We start from the raw sequence: 16,615 nt of genomic DNA on the forward strand, positions 1-16,615 counted from the left end.
AGTAGTTTAAATGCCATCTTTTTCATAATCTAAGTTCTCATTGGGATATTTTCTATTTTATCAGCTCTTACATGAATACTGTATTTTATGGTAACTCTCTCTATATAAAATCCTTTTTTCTCTTTTGTAGTAGGAGTCTTGTTAGACTTCTTAGTTTTGGGGGGTTTGTTTTGTTTTTACTATTCTTGAATGTTTATCCATTTCAGTTTCCTAGGGATGCTATTGAATTTGTGATTGTAAGACATTGAATTTGTAGATTACTTCAGGGATGGAAATTTGACATGTTTATAATAGTGAGTTAAGGTGATCTATTCCTTTCTTTTATGTCCCTAAAGAGAATTTTCTTTTTAAGTTTTTTTTTTCTGTTAACTTTGTACATTTTCCCTTAGGATTATTATTCTTAAATTTTAATTTCTGACATTGTGTAAAGAAACCATTTTCGCCCCACTGTTTCCAACTGGTCATTGCTTACATATGAGAAAACGATTGATTTAAAAAAAACCCAAAAACTTCTTTTAGAGTAGTAGTAGACTTACAGAAAAGTTGCAGAGGTGGTACAGGAAATCCCATATATCCTGCACTCATTTTCTCCTGTTGATTACATCTTGGATTACAATGGCACATTTGTTACAACCAATGAGCAATATTTGATACATCATTATTAACTTAAAAGTCCATATTTTATTCAGATTTCTTTAGTTTTTACCTTATGTCCTTTTTCTGTTTCAGGATCCATCTAAAATAATTGATTTTAATGTGTTGATTTTGCAACCAGACACTTGGGAATTAGCTTATTTTTTTCTAATAATTTTTCTGCTTTTTTAAAAAAGATTTTCAGATATGCAATTATGCTTGAAAAAAATAATTTGAAGTTCTTTCCAATATTTATAATTTTTTCTCTTGTGTAATTATACATGGTACTTTATATATCTGTATTGGGTAATGCTGAAAATATAGACAGCCTTACCCTGTTCCCTACTTTAATAGGAATGCTAGTGTTTTACTATTAAGCATGATATATCTTTGTTTGAAGTATAGATTCTTTTTTCTTTATTGTGTTGTAGAAACTTTTTGCTATTTTTTAATGACTTTGGTTGTGCACTGTCCGACAAAATATTTACCTCTGGGCATTCTGTGGTCTCACAGGTCTTATCTAGCTCATCTTTTTTGTAGCTCATCTTTGGTTCCTTTGAACCATTTCTATTCAGAGGTTTTTCTGTTTGCTTAGCTTAGTTTTACCACTACATTGCTTAAACATGATTAGAAACATCTCATAGTTATTGTGCTATGCATGCCATGCATGCCCATGCATGCCCATGCATCCGCCGCTGTCACATTTTACCCCATTAACCCTCTCAATAGCCCTGTGAAATGAAGTAAATGTTATTCCCCCTTACAGCTGAGGAAACTGGCTCAGGGTCCCGCACTTCGCCTGCCTCTTTTCCCCTTTGACCTCAGGACCACCACCACATTGCTCTTCACCGTCCCCCTCCACACAGTGCACAAGATGCTTTCCTGATTCAGTTCCCGAAAGCCTACCTGTGATGGATGAATTTGAGATGAATTTAGCGTCTCCTGATCTTTTTTTGTAATGTATTCTGAATATGAAACTCTCAGAGCTGCCCTTCCCATCACTATCTAATTATATCCTTCATCTTGGCTCCTCTTGACCAGCATATTGTGTGACTACAATGGAAGCCTATTATAAAACACAGTGTTCTCTGAGGGATTTCGTTATGGTTCTCATCTATACTTAAAGTGAGATAATTTGTCTCACTCATCATTTTGGAGGGAGGGGTTACTTAGCTTTATTCTGTGGCATTTATTATAAATGGATTTTATTAAAATTTAATGTCCTTTCACTTACTGGTCTAATGTGTTCTTTCCCTGCTATGTTTATATGAAATACTATTTCTTTCTTGCTGCTGCTGCTGCTATTACACGTGCTCCTTCATGACAGCTACAGAAGTACAGCATTTGCAGTCTGCCTGCATCCCATCCATTCCAGTTTTTTTTGCGGTCAAGATCAGGAACTATAGTTCTTATGACTGTGTAAAGTAAGGGCAGCAAGAGAAGCAGTTAGTGCTATTGCACATTTCTAGGGCTGAAAGATTTTAACCTAGCTTTGCTATAATTACCACTCAATTTCTAGTTGGTGGAGGCCAGGGATGGTGCTAAACATCTTTTCATGCATAGGGCAGCACCCACAACATACGATTACCGGGCCCCAAATGCCAGCATTGCTGAGGTTTAGAAACTTTGCTTTAGACATCATACTTTCTCAGTGGGTATGGTGTTGCCCTCAAGGGAGTGAAAATGAGTTACTTGATAGGGAAGTGTGGGTGGTGGTGGTGGTGAAGAGATCTTTTTATGTGTAAAGTATACATGTACATATAGTACATACAGAGTTGATATATCTGGTGATAAAATTATGTGAGGGGGAGTGTTTTGAAATCCTATATACTTCCATGTGTTTTTCTTTTACTCTTATGCTGCTACCACACTTAAACCATTTCTGATACCAGATGTGGGGGGTTTTCCCATAGCAAGTGACTCTCCGAGTAACCAGCTGAGTGTCCTACAATTTAATTCAATTCTGGGCAGCTGGGTGGCCCAGTGGTTTAGCACAGCCTTCAGCCCAGGGCGTGATCCTGGAGACCTGGGATCGAGTCCCACATCGGGCTCCCTGCATGGAGCCTGCTTCTCTGCCTGTGTCTCTGCTTCTCTCTCTCTCTATCTCTCTCATGAATAAGTAAATGAAATCTTAAAAAAAATTCAATTCTAACACCACCTGGAGAGAGCATCAGATCCCAAAGGTTAAGGACTCAGTCCCCCCAACCCAGATGCCAGTAACAGGGCCAGGATGTCACCTGTGCTTCTGACCCATTGTCTATAAAATTGGAGGTTCCCATGATCCCCCCCCCCCCCCCCCCATCCAAGTACTAACCAGGCCCGACCCTGCTTAGCTTCCGAGATCAGACGAGATCGGGCGCGTTCAGGGTGGTATGGCCGTAGACGGTTCCCATGATCCCATTCTCAGATTCAATTAATTTGCTAGAGTGGCTCATAGTACTCAGGAAAACAGTTTACTTACTGTTTACCAATTTATTGCAAAAGGATATGATAAAGCATACAGATGAACATCCAGCTAGAAAGAATATGTAGGGCAGGGTATGTGGGAAGGGGTGCAGAGTTTTCATGTCTTCTCTGGGTGCACCATTGTCCAGTATCTCCACATGTTCACCAATCTGGAAGCTGTCCAAATGCCATACTCTTGGATTTTGTGAGGGCTCATCATATAGGCATCATCAATTATTAACTCCATTTCTAGCCCCTCTCCCTCTCTGGAAATCCCAAGTTTCTAATTATGGCTTGGTCTTTCTGTTGACCAACGCCCATCCTGGAACCCACCAACAGCTACCTCTTTAGAACAAAGACATTTCTATCACCCAGGAGATTCCAATGGACTTAGATATCAGGAACCAGAGTCAAAGACCAATATTAGAACAAAAAATGCTCCTAGGGCTCTTATCACTTAGGAATTACAAAGGTTTTAGGAGCTCTGTGCCAGGAACCAGGTGCAAAACCAATATATTTATTTTCTATTATTTCACAGGAATGATTAGTAAAAAAATGTCTGAAAAGACTCCTTAGGGTGGTAATGAAAAAAAAAAATAGTGAAACACTGCCTTGGAGGGAAGACTGCCTAGTGTAGTGGTTTAAAAATTGATTCTTGGGACACTTGACTGGCTCACTCAGGAGAGCCCACACCTCTTGATCTTGAGGTCGTGAGTTTAGGCCTCATGTTGGATGTAGAGATTACTAAATAAATAAACTTTAAAAACTCCACAAAACTCAGATTCTTAACCACTGGAGTTAGATTATTTTTTACCACTTACCAGCTGCAGGCAAATGACTTCATAGCCTCAAGTTTTCTTATCTATAAAATATTTTATTCAAAGGATTGTTGTGAGATAATTCATTTAAAGTACCTGGTTCTGGGTAGAACACTAAATTAGTCATTCCTCTAAGAAGCTCAAAAAGAGTAAGGATCTTGTTTATTGCAATATTATCATTCTTTAGACATTAGTATAAATATATGTTGAATCAATGAATAAAGCCCATATTCACTGAGTTAAGTGTGTCAGAGTTGCCTTTATGGAAAATGAGTAAATGGTGGTATTAGATACGCTATATTTATTCATTAATTCATTTTTTTCTGTTAGGCATATTTATCTCATCTTAAATCTAGTGTGTATCATACCTTGCCTGATTTTAGCATTTACTTTTTTTTAAGAGAGAGAAAACATGTGCATATAAAAGTGGGGGGGAGGAGGGGCAGAGGGCAAAGGGAGAGGGACAGAGAGAATCTTAAGCAGGCTCTATGCCCAGCACAGAGACTGATACAAGTGGGGGTGGGGTGGTGAGCTTGATCTCACGACCCTGAGATCATGACCTGGGCTAAAATCAAGAGTTCAGTGCTTAACTGACTGAGCCACCCAGGCTCCCTTAGCATTTACTTTTAAAGCTAGAGATGGATAATATAGTGTGCGATACCATCTTTCTGTTTTAAGCAAATTTATTGAGCTTAAGCCAAAATGATATATGGGTTCTGTTAATATTCTTGAGAATATGCATTTAATTTATATATCTTACTGATTTACATTATTATTATTATTTTTTTTTTTTGAGAGCTTGTGAGTCTGGGGTGGTGGGGGAAAGGAGTGGAAGGAGAGGCTTCATGCCCAGTGTGGAGCCCCATATGGGACTCCATCTTCACAACCCTGAGATCTTGACCTAAGCCGAAATCAAGACTCAGACACTTAACTGACAGTTACCCAGGCGCCCCCTGATTTACAATCTTATATAAAGAATATACAGCTTGCAATTTGTTCCACTGACTTAGTGAAACAAAAGAATACAAATAACTTTTGATAACCTAATTTTTGGTGTATATTAATCTTTTATTTAAAAATATTTCTTTTTAGGGTGGCTGGGTGGCTCAGTCCTCTCTTTTCCCCCAGCATTCTCTGTTTGCCAGAAATGAAAGGTAATATAGACAGGGAACTGTTCTACACATGGTAGGAATTAACTTATCATTTATATTCTTTATGTGAATAAACTGAAAGGGATTTTCCATCAGGGTAAGTAAGCAGAGGTGTGTCCCCTGGTGTTTTTTGTTTGTTTATGTGGGTTTTTGGTTTAAGAATTATTTATTTTAGAGAGAGAGAGAGGGACAGAGCGCATTGGTGGGGAGGGGGAGAGGGAGAGAGAGTTCCAAGCAGACCCTGTGCCCAGCACTGAGCCGAATGTGGGGTTCAGTCTCATGACCTGAGCTGAAACCAGGAGTGGATTGCTTAACCAACTGTGCCACCCAGACACCACCCCCACTTTTGTCTTTTTACATATTTTAGGGATTGAAAAAAATCAAAAGAGTAATATTTCATGCTATGTGAAAATTATATGAAATTCAAATTCCAATGTCCATAAATAGTTTTATGGGAAAACACCATGCTTGTGTGTTCGTGTATTGTTTAGGGCTGCTTTTACACTGCTGACAGCAGAGTTGAATAGTTGTGACAGATCCTGTGATCGGTAAAGCATGAAATATTTTTTGTTTGGCTTTAAACAGGAAGTTTGCCAACCTTTGACTTAGAGGCCGTTAGGTGTCATGATTAATAGCGAGGACTCTGCAGTCAAACTGCTCTTTCCTTAATGCCTCAGTCTGAGACCTTATGCAAGGAATTTAACTCCTTGTACCTCAGTTTCCCTATCTATAAAACTAGAAGAATCACAGTGCTGACTTCATAAGGTGATTATCACTTAGAAATGTGCCTGGTACATGGTAATCACTAAATATTAGATATCAGTTGATATCTAATTATAAGATGTTAGTTGTCACTAAGTATTAGATAGCTGATAATCACTTTGTAACAAGGACTAGAAAATACGCATTGAAATCATTTCTGATTGAGAATAGCTACAAATTTATTAAGGAAATACTTATTTGTTAACAGTATGCTTCCACATTTTGATTCAGTGGTGTTCAAAATGGTGAAATTTGAATTCAAAATATGAAATTAACACAAAGCATAGATAGTGAGCATATGTTTTTATATTTTCGCACATAAAAGGAGTATAAAAGATTGCTTTTTACCATGCAGTGTGCTAGCCATAGGGGAGAATTACTCAATTTTTGACATGAAATATAAGTAAGATAAATTGGGATCCCTGGGTGGCGCAGCGGTTTGGCGCCTGCCTTTGGCCCAGGGCGCGATTCTGGAGACCCAGGATTGAATCCCACATCGGGCTCCCGGTGCATGGAGCCTGCTTCTCCCTCTGCCTATGTCTCTGCCTCTCTCTCTCTCTCTGTGACTATCATAAATAAATTAAAAAAATTAAAAAAAAAGATAAATTTATTTCATGACTGTGATAAAACTAGTATTATTTTTGTGATTCCAAGTGGCTTTCTCAAGAACCCTATCGGAAATATATTTGTCATGTTGAATAGCTTGAACCTATCAAAGTTTTTTTTTTTGTTTTTTGTTTTTAGTGTTGAGGATAAACTATCAGAATTTAAGAGACTAAACTATGTATACAACATAAAATTTACCATTTTAACACATTTTTAAAGTGTATTATTTGGTAATGTTAAGTATATTCACATCATTGTGCATTGGATCTTCAGAACTTTTTCATACTATGAAACAAAGTCTATACCTATTAACTCTGTTTCTTCCTCCTGCCAACCTCTGGTAGCCACCATTCTGCTTTCTATTTCTACAAATCTATTTTAGATACCTCATATACCTCAATCATCCAGTATTTTGTCTTTTTGTGATTGACTTATTTTACCTCAAGGTTCATCTCTGTTGTAGCATATTCCTTTTAAAGGCTGAGTAATATTCTGTGATATGTATAGACCACATTTTGTTTATCATCCACTGGTGGACATTTGCATTGTTTCCACCTCTTGGTTATTGTGCACATTGTTGCTGTGAAAAGGTACACAAATATCTGAGAATCTGCTTTTAAGTCTTTTGGATAAATATTCAGAAGTAGGATTGCTAGATCAAACATAGTAATTCTACTTATATATATATATTATTTTTAAAATTTTTTTAAATTTATTTTTATTTTTATTTTTATTTATTTATGATAGTCACACAGAGAGAGAGAGGCAGAGACATAGGCAGAGGGAGAAGCAGGCTCCATGCACCGGAAGCCCGATGTGGGATTCGATCCTGGGTCTCCAGGATTGCGCCCTGGGCCAAAGGCAGGCGCTAAACCACTGCGCCACCCAGGGATCCCTATTTTTATATATTTTATATTTTATTTTTATTTATTCATGAGAGACACAGAGAGAGGCAGAGACATAGGCAGAGGGAGAAGCAGCTCCCTGTGGGGATCCTGATGTGGGACTCAAGCCTGGGACCCCAGGATCATAACCTGAGCCAGAGGCAGACCACTGAGCCACCCAGGTGCCCCTACTTTTAATTTTTTGGGGAGCCACTGTACTGTTTTCATAGAGGGTACACCATTTTACATTCCTATCAACAGTGAGTGAAGCTGCGTTTCTCCACCTCCTTGTCAACACTTGTTATTTTCTCATTTTTCCTCCCTTCTTTTCTTGGTAGTAGCCATCCTAATGATGTGTGGTAATAGTTCATTGTAATTTTGATTGGCATTTCTATCCATCCAACTTTTAAGAGAGATGATCTTATTAAAAGTATCTAACAGTATCTCAGTAAGGAGACTTACCATTGTTTTGGGGTCTATATATATTTTTAAAGATTTTAGGGATCCCTGGGTGGCGCAGCGGTTTGGCGCCTGCCTTTGGCCTAGGGCGCGATCCTGGAGACCCAGGATCGATTCCCACGTCGGGCTCCCGGTGCATGGAGCCTGCTTCTCTCTGCCTGTGTCTCTGCCTCTCTTTCTCTCTCTGTGACTATCATAAATAAATAAAAATTAAAAAAAAAAATAAAGATTTTATTTATTTATTTGAGAGGAGAGAGAGAGAGGGAAAGCATGAGCATGAGTGTGGGGGACTAAGGGAGGGATATAGGGGAAAGGAGAAGCAGGCTCGATTTGGGGCTCAACCCCAGGAACCTGGGATCATGACCTGAGCCAAAGGCAGATGCTTAACTGACAGAGTCACCCAGGTGCCCCAGGGGGCATCTATATTTGATCTGAATGTCTAGATTAATACTTGGTGCCATTCTTAGGGATGTATATATAATTGAGAGTTAAGATTTTTTTTTTTTAACTTTTTGCAAATAAAGAAGTAAGGTGAGAAACTGCCTTGATTGGCTCTTGATCTATTGCCAAGTCATGCGTTATTGAGATGGATATAGATCATCTCTGTAAAAGATGAAAGGTAATATGAAAACCTTTTTATCACTATTAAAATTTTAGCTCTTCTAATTATAAAAGAAATACATGCTCAGTACCAAAAAAGAAAAATCAAGAAAATACAGTAAAGCCTAAGTTTATGTTTAAAAAGTAATACATACTGTATTTGTACAGTTAATGTGGCTGCATTTGGTTGCAGTTTTCACTGTCATACTCCCCTAGTCTACAGTTTTCCATTTTCCCATTGATTTTCAGCTGAGTTTTTGCTCCATTTTCTGTATGAAAGTCTTAAGAGTGTTGCATATATACAAGAGTTTATATCAATTTTATACTTACAATAGGAATTGCTAGATTTTGGGTGATTTACCTATCAATTTGTATTTCTACCAGTAGTTTTTTTTTTTTTTTTTAAGAGTTCTGGTTCTCCATACTTAGTTTTTGTCTATACAGATGGCTGTTAAATGATATATTGTGGTTTTCTTTTTTCTTTTTTTTTTTTTAAGTAGGCTCTACTCCCAACATGGGGGCTTGAACTCACAACCCTGAGATCAAGAGTCACATTCTCTACTGACTGAGCCAGCCAGGTGCCCCTATACTGTGCTTTTAAATTCTATTTTGCTTATTACTGATAAAGTTGAACATGTTTTCTTTTTTTTTTTGAACATGTTTTCATATATTGTTTTTATTGGCTATTTATATATATTTTTCTGTGTAAGATCTATTTATTGTCCTTTATTTTCATTGGTTTGTTTGCCTCTTTGTTACTGATTTCAAAAAAAAATTCTTCATACATATTTACTCTTTTTTTTTTTTTTTAAAGATTTTTTTAAATTTTTATTTATTTATGATAGTCACAGAGAGAGAGAGAGGCAGAGACACAGGCAGAGGGAGAAGCAGGCTCCATGCACCGGGAGCCCGACGTGGGATTCGATCCCGGGTCTCCAGGATCGCGCCCTGGGCCAAAGGCAGGCGCTAAACCACTGCGCCACCCAGGGATCCCACATATTTACTCTTTATGTATTATATCTATATACATATATAAGTATACATATACCTACATAATAATACATGTTTTAATAGATCTAGTTTGTAGCTTGTTTTTTCACTCAGTTTATAGTGTCTCTTGAACAGAACTTAATTTTAATTCATCAATTCTTTCTAGCGTGTGCTTTGGAAACCATGGTTAAGAAATATCCTAAAGGTCAAAAAGATATTCTTTTACAATTCTTCTAAAATTTTAAAAGTTTTTCTCTTTACATTAAAGTATCTAATCCATCTGTCAGTTTAAGAAATTAGGATGTAATTAAAATGTGATGAATCTAAAAAAAAAAAATGTGATGAATCTTATGTAAAATACACAGTTCACATGTGTGCTTGAATACCCCTTCAGGCTGTGATGCCAAAAGTTTGCTAAACATTGCCTTAAATAATAAGGTAGTTTCAATAGTGGAAAAAACCCCAAAACGTATAAGGTATTTTACAGTAATAATAGCTATTTTAAGAGATTTGTTAATTTTTTTTCACAGCCTTGACTTCAGTTGTGGGTGATAGTCATTCCGATAACAAAGTTATAGATGACTGATTACTGACTAAACGGACCTGAATACTTGAGTGTGACTACATAGATAAGCAAATTCCCATATTAATAAGTAGATCATAGAATAATAGAGCTAAAAAGATACCCAGCTTGTCTTTTCATAACTTTTTGATACATGTGTAAGATGCATAGATGGTTAAGAACACTTGAAATCTGTGATGACTCTGCAGGTCTTTATTGTGAGTTTGCAGTGCTGTGACCTTTCTGGGTTTTCAATGAGGGCCTTATTTGTCCAACATCAGTAGTATGTCACCTGCTACCCCATCTTCATTTGCTGCTGTCCACTGTTTGTTGGTATTTTAGGGAAGAAGTAGAATCAACTTTTCAATATAAGCAATTTTTACCTGTAGATAGACCTTGGAGTGAAGATAAAATAGATTGGTTTTTATAATCAGAGAGCAGTTAATGTGCTTGGTTGCATCAGCATTAACTTTAAGATAATATCTTTGATAAAATATAATAACTAGGATGAAACATGACTTTTGGAAATATTAGTACTTTTTTTAAAGTATTGTTTGTTATGGAACATAATTAACCTTAAATTGATAAGTACCTGCCAGGGGCACCTGGCTGGCTCAGTTGGTAGAGCCACTCTTGATCTCAGGGTGATGAGTTCAAGCCCCATGTTGGGTGTGGAGCCTACTTAAAAAACTAAAAAAAAAAAAAAAAAAAAAAAAGCAAACTAAAATATTTAGAAAATATATAAATAGGTACCTGCCAAAACATTTCAAACTAAAAATTTTACTTTAGAGTTGGATTGTGGAATGGGATACAAAAGTTGTATTTTTACCAGAAAAGTAAGCAATTTTATCTTATACAAGTTTTTTCTTCAGAAAAAGAACCTGCTTTCTCACAATATGCTGCTTGTTGATGAATAGAATTATGAATGTTTCTGAAAATCTTTCTTTGAAAACAGTATCAGTATATCTAATTTAATAAAATATAAAAGCAAATAGTAAATACTACTTGGTTTGCGCTTTGTGTATATAATCCAAAAACTGAAAAATAGGTGACCTAACTGGTCTTTAGTTGTTTGGTGTTTGATTTTAGGGAAACCACACTGAAATTATGTAAAGGCAGATACCATTTAAAATTTTCATGTAACCTTAGTAAGGTAGTTATAGGAAGGTTTATAATATATTTATGATCATACTAATATTTTCAGCTGTGCTGGATTTCAGCTGCGATCCCAGTGAACTAACGTAAGTAGAGAACAAGTTTGAATAAAATCACACAACAGCCCAGTTTGTGTCCATGCATTTTTATCCTTCCTGGGAAATGTAAAACTTACAGCACAGCTGTCCTCTGTCATCTAGTAATCTCCAGAGTAACCATTGACATGGCTTATATATTTAAACCACAAGGTGTAAAATAAGTAGATAGCTTCTATAGTTTGAGTAGAAAATACAAGGGTTCATCATTTGATACTAGTTTCTGGTATGAAATGATCACTTGAATTTTTTTTTTTGTCACTTGAATTTTTATTTCTCTTTCAGTCTTTTCACTGTTCAATGTTTTAGGAAAAATTCTGTACTTTATAGATTGTGTACATTTTGTATGTTTTATTTTTTAAAAGATTTTATTTATTCATGAGAGACAGAGAGAGAGAGAGGCAGAGGGAGAAGCAGGCTGCACATAGGGAGCCCAATGTGGGACTTGATCCCAGGATCCCAGGAACATGCTCTGGGCCGAAGGCAGCGCTAAACTGCTGAGCCACCCAGGGATCCCAACATTTTGTGTGTTTCTTAGCATTCAATAATCTACTATTAGTAATATAATAGTACTATTAGCAATATAATAGTAGTATATTAGCAATATAATAGAGTTTATTTCAATCTGTTTTAAGCATTCATAATCTTTGACTTTTTTTGTAGAGACAGATACAGTAGACCATTCAATATCAAGTAGTCTCTTTTCTCTTTTCCCATTTGGAGGGGCCATTGACATTTCCATTGAATTTGTCTACCACTCTGAATAATAATGGTGAGGTTGTTCACTTCCTATCTGCTTAATTAATATAATCAATAATTTTTATTTTAATATTCACTATGGTGAATAATGATAGAACTGACATATTTTTCATTGACACTTTACATTTGAAAATGAAATTGGGATTGGTGTGTAGTAAAGCATTCAGTGACTTAGGCAGGAGAAATATTGGTTAATTTTATCATTAAGATGGATAATCTTGGCTAAATCATTCAAAGTTAATAGGTCTTAATTTTCTGTCTGAAAATGAAGGTGTTGAACTAAATGATTACCAAGAATTCTAATTCTAATGTGAACATATTGTATAGAAACCAGCATCATGCTGAACTTCTGTAAATACACTAAGCAGTATATGTTTCTATATATATTTATGTGTGTATTTACTTTGAAATATTTATCAATGTAAGTGTGTGTGTATATGTGTGTTTTCTGTTCAGGAAAGGTTATTTGGGATGCTTTTTTTTTTTTACAAAAATATTATATTAAAGTTCTAAATTAAAACAGTTTCAAACTCACATTGAACATATTTTTAACAGTTATGATTTAGAGGTTTGTTTTTTTTTTAAATATAGCTTAAGATCCCTTTAAATTGCACTTAAAAATCTCTTTAGTTTAAATTACACTTATAAATTTAGTATTCATTTTTAAGTAGATTATCTAGTGAATCTTTCAAAGTACTTTTCTAAACCTGATATTTATGGATTTTCTCCATAAATTTATTTTATTTATTCATGAGATTTTATTTTATTTATTTATTTTATTTATTCATGAGAGAGAGAGAAAGAGGCAGAGACACAGGCGAGGGAGAAGCAGGCTCCATGCAGGGAGCCCGATGCTGGACTCTATCCGGGCCTCCAGGATCATGCCCTGAGCTTGAGGCTGTGCTAAACCGCTGAGCCACCCGGGCTGCCCGGATTTTCTAAAATTTTAAATACATTTTTCAATTTGAAATCATAAGTCCACATCAGTCATTCAGTGACAATTAAATTGGGATCACAGGGTTTATGTTTTTAGATAAACTAACTAGAAGGATTTCTTAATCCCAGTTTTTAAAATACCACATGTATGCATATTATGCCCATATCCAACTCAAAGTAGTAAACTGTGGGATAGACTTACTCCCCCCCCCATTTCTAACCTACACTCTTTCCTTCTGTCTCCCCACCAAATAACTTTTTTTTTTTATTTAACTTTTATCATATTTGTATTCTGAACTCCCTTAGTTCACTAGGATCTTTTAAGTTTTACCATCTCAAGCAATTCGAAGTAACCATTCCAAGCAAATTTGGAGCCATGTTATCAGATGACTGAGGTTCAATCTTACAAAATCTAGAGCTACAGACACCGGGAATGATTTGTGTCTCACGAAAGTGGGCATAAATTGACCACAGTTTTATAATTTCTGCCAGCAGTGACTCTGAGGCCATGCCTTCCAAGTTGGCTGGTTGGTCTCCATACCTGTCACCCCTGGACTCAGGTCCACATCAGCAGATCCTCAGGTATGATGGATCTTCAATCCTCATGCCCAGGAAGCATCTGAGGTTCTTCAATTAACCTTTTTTTTTTTTTTTTTTTTTTTTGCTTGATTCTGTTCTGTATTCTTTTTTTTTTTTTGATCAGGCTACAATTTTTAAGTATTTTAAAAGAAAATATATTTGGATTTCGCATGTCTCCCATATCTCCCCTGCATTTTCAGTCATAATTCAAAGGTTATTCTTTTAACAGTTTTAACTAGAACCACTTTCTAGAACCCAAAGAATGTTTATATCCTGAAGAAAGTTACAGAGCACATAAACAGGGCTTATGTATATTTGGACCACAATCCTGTCTTACTCATGTATTACATAATGTGACATCTAACTCTTTAATTGTATCATAAGCTTTTAGGCATGGACTTTATACTGTGCTCTCCAGTGAAAACATAACACAAGCCACATATGTAATTTAAAATCTTCTAGTAAAAAAAATAAAAAATAAAAAAAATAAAATCTTCTAGTAGCCACATTAAAAATAAGTAAAAAGAAACAGGTGAAAATCAGTTTAATAATGTATGTTATTTAACCCAGTATAATCTAAACATTATTTCAACATGTAATCAATATAAAAATTATAAAAATTATATTTTACATTCTTTTTTTTCTTATACAGACTCTTCAAAATCCAGTGATACTTTATTCTTGTGTGTGTGTGTGTGTGTTACTTTATTCTTAGGGCACATCTCAGTTCACAGTAACCATACCTTACTTACTCAGTAGCTGCATGTAGCTAGTGGCTACTGTGTTGGGCAGTGCTGTCTTATACTTTTGCACTTTAGTGCCAGTAACATAATTGTTGCTTTGAGTGTGAATGTGTCTATCCTTTTAGTTACAGATTTCTCTACTTGAATTAAATCTAAAATATTTTTAAATGTCTGTCTTTATTTTCTTTCTCTTAAAGGCCCTTCCTTCTTCAATGATTATAGTGGCAGTTTATTGTCCTGTGATAGCTGCTGTATTCATTGTTCTGAAGATGGTCAACTATCGACTCCACAGAGCACTTGATGCTGGAGAAATTGTAGATAGGAATGCAAATGAGTTCCCAGATCAGAGAACCAAAACTGAGCAAGGCAACTGTTCAACTAGAAGAAAAGACAGTAATGGACCCAGGTAAGGAAACCTGTGCCGCTCAGTTTGTAATGATGTGGAACATGTGTGCGTACAGTGATGTGTTCATTGTGTTCTGATTTTTTATGTTCTGATATATGGTTTTAAGACAGTGTTAGATCTTACCACTAGAGATATGATAACAAGGACAGATTGTCACATTAGACCCCAGCAAAGCTAACTGGCATATTTGGGATTAAATAAATGCATTTGGTCTTATTACTAAGTAACATGCTATAACAATAACAGTTATTTATAATTGTAGAATAGTTGTTCACACCAAAAACCAAAACTGGTGAAAAACAGTATAAAGAAATAAGACATGGCTTATAAATTTTAGCATTTATATTTTATTTATATGTATAAGTAAAATGTGGCTATATCTTAAGCAAATTGTGATAATTTTTCCTTGATATTTATAATCTGCATTTTTCACTTAATCTGATGTAAATATTTTTCAATTATATATTCTCACCTTAGAAACAGCTGTTCCTTCCCTCCATCTTTGCATAACTTACCTCTTAGCATTTAAGTTGGTGTAGATGTCCCCTTCTTTACTCTCAGCTGAATATTCTTCCTACCTCTCAGTCACATTTCCCTTCATTACCTTGGCTTCATCCCCTTTCTCTTGTTGACCAAAGGATTTACTTTATTCATAGTCAGAAGTTTATTGTGATTTTATAGAGATGGCAGGTGCCACTAGAAACAGTTACTATATGAACTTCAAAAAAGTTACTATATGAACACTTGTTGTGTCTAATAGTCTTCACAACAGTTCTTTGAGATGGATGCTGTTTTTATTCCTGATTTATAGATGTGGAAACTAGGGTGAGAAAGATGAAATATTCCAGGGACTCTGATCTGGAGCCTATGTTTTTAACCACTCAGTATAATATGAAAAGTGGGTACTTATCTCTTAATATTTCTATTTTCCAGTGCATCGAGTTTATCCCTTTTCAGTTATGTCTTTCTCCACCCTTAACATTAAACAAATGTTTGTTCATTGAGCAAATATTTTACCTCTGTAATAATTTTGTTTGTAGCATTAATCATTACCTGAAATTGTCTTACTTATTGTTTGTTTGCATTTACAAGCTTCTTGAAGGCAGGGGTCTTGTTTTTCCTATGAACTATTTTATTCCCAGGATCTAAAACAGAGTCTGTCACTGATAGGTATTCAGAAAATATGTAAGGTAGTGAAAGCATTTTTTTCTGCAATACTATCTTTAATAACTGTGCAGTATTCCATTTTGTAGGTATGTCATAATTTAACTTTCTTGATTTTACTTCAGTTATTTTCAAATTTAATTTATATGTTAGATCACTGTGATGTTTAAATTTTTTTATTTAAAAATTCAAGTAATCACCATTCCAAGTGGTGGGACTTGAACTCACAACCCCATGATCAAGAATTGCTTGTTCCACTAACTGAGCCAGCCAGTTAATTAATTTAATAAAATTAAACAAAATTTTAATTATAATTTAGCAGAGGCAGAACACTAGAAAGCTACATGTATTTTTAAGTTTTTCAATATATATTGCCACGTTCCAAAGATTTTACCTTCTAATTACCATGACCAGCAATTTTAGGGTTTCTTTTTCTGCACTTTTGACAATATTGAGCATTTAGACAAAACTGTGGTTGATCTCTTATTGTTTAATTTTTAAGTTTTTGGATTACTAGTTAAATAGGTGGTTTTTGCAATTGATTTGGAGAAGGTATTTATGAAGGATATTAATTCTTTATATTTCGTGTCAAATACTTTTCCTCAGTTTATAGCATTTTATTTATTTATATGCCACAGTTTATTTTTATGTGGTCTATTTTGTGAATGTTTATTAGTTCTGCCTTTGATACCAAGTTGTGTAAGATTCCCTTCATATTAAATAAATGTTTGCATGTGTCTACTTTCAGCATTTTTTGTAATTTTTCATTCTTAAATTGTAATCAAGCTAAAAACATTGTTTTTGTTTTTAGGTTAGTCCCAATGCTATTCAGTGAATAATGCATTTTTCCCCAGTAATTTTAAATGCT

The 16,615-nt window shown here is 35.2% G+C and overlaps 1 protein-coding gene across 13 annotated transcripts in view; it reads left to right on the forward strand.

Annotated features, from left to right (window-relative positions):
• Positions 1-16,615, forward strand: part of PCNX1 (pecanex 1) — a 163,629-nt gene that overhangs the window by 18,814 nt on the left and 128,200 nt on the right. For all 13 annotated transcript variants that reach the window (XM_072839123.1, XM_072839131.1, XM_072839125.1 and 10 more), the window contains exon 2: positions 14,375-14,583. In XM_072839123.1, coding sequence (XP_072695224.1) covers positions 14,375-14,583 — 209 coding nt within the window. The remainder of the gene's footprint in view (positions 1-14,374; positions 14,584-16,615) is intronic.

This window comes from Canis lupus, chromosome 9 (assembly GCF_048164855.1).
Source record: "Canis lupus baileyi chromosome 9, mCanLup2.hap1, whole genome shotgun sequence".
NCBI lineage: Eukaryota > Metazoa > Chordata > Mammalia > Carnivora > Canidae > Canis > Canis lupus.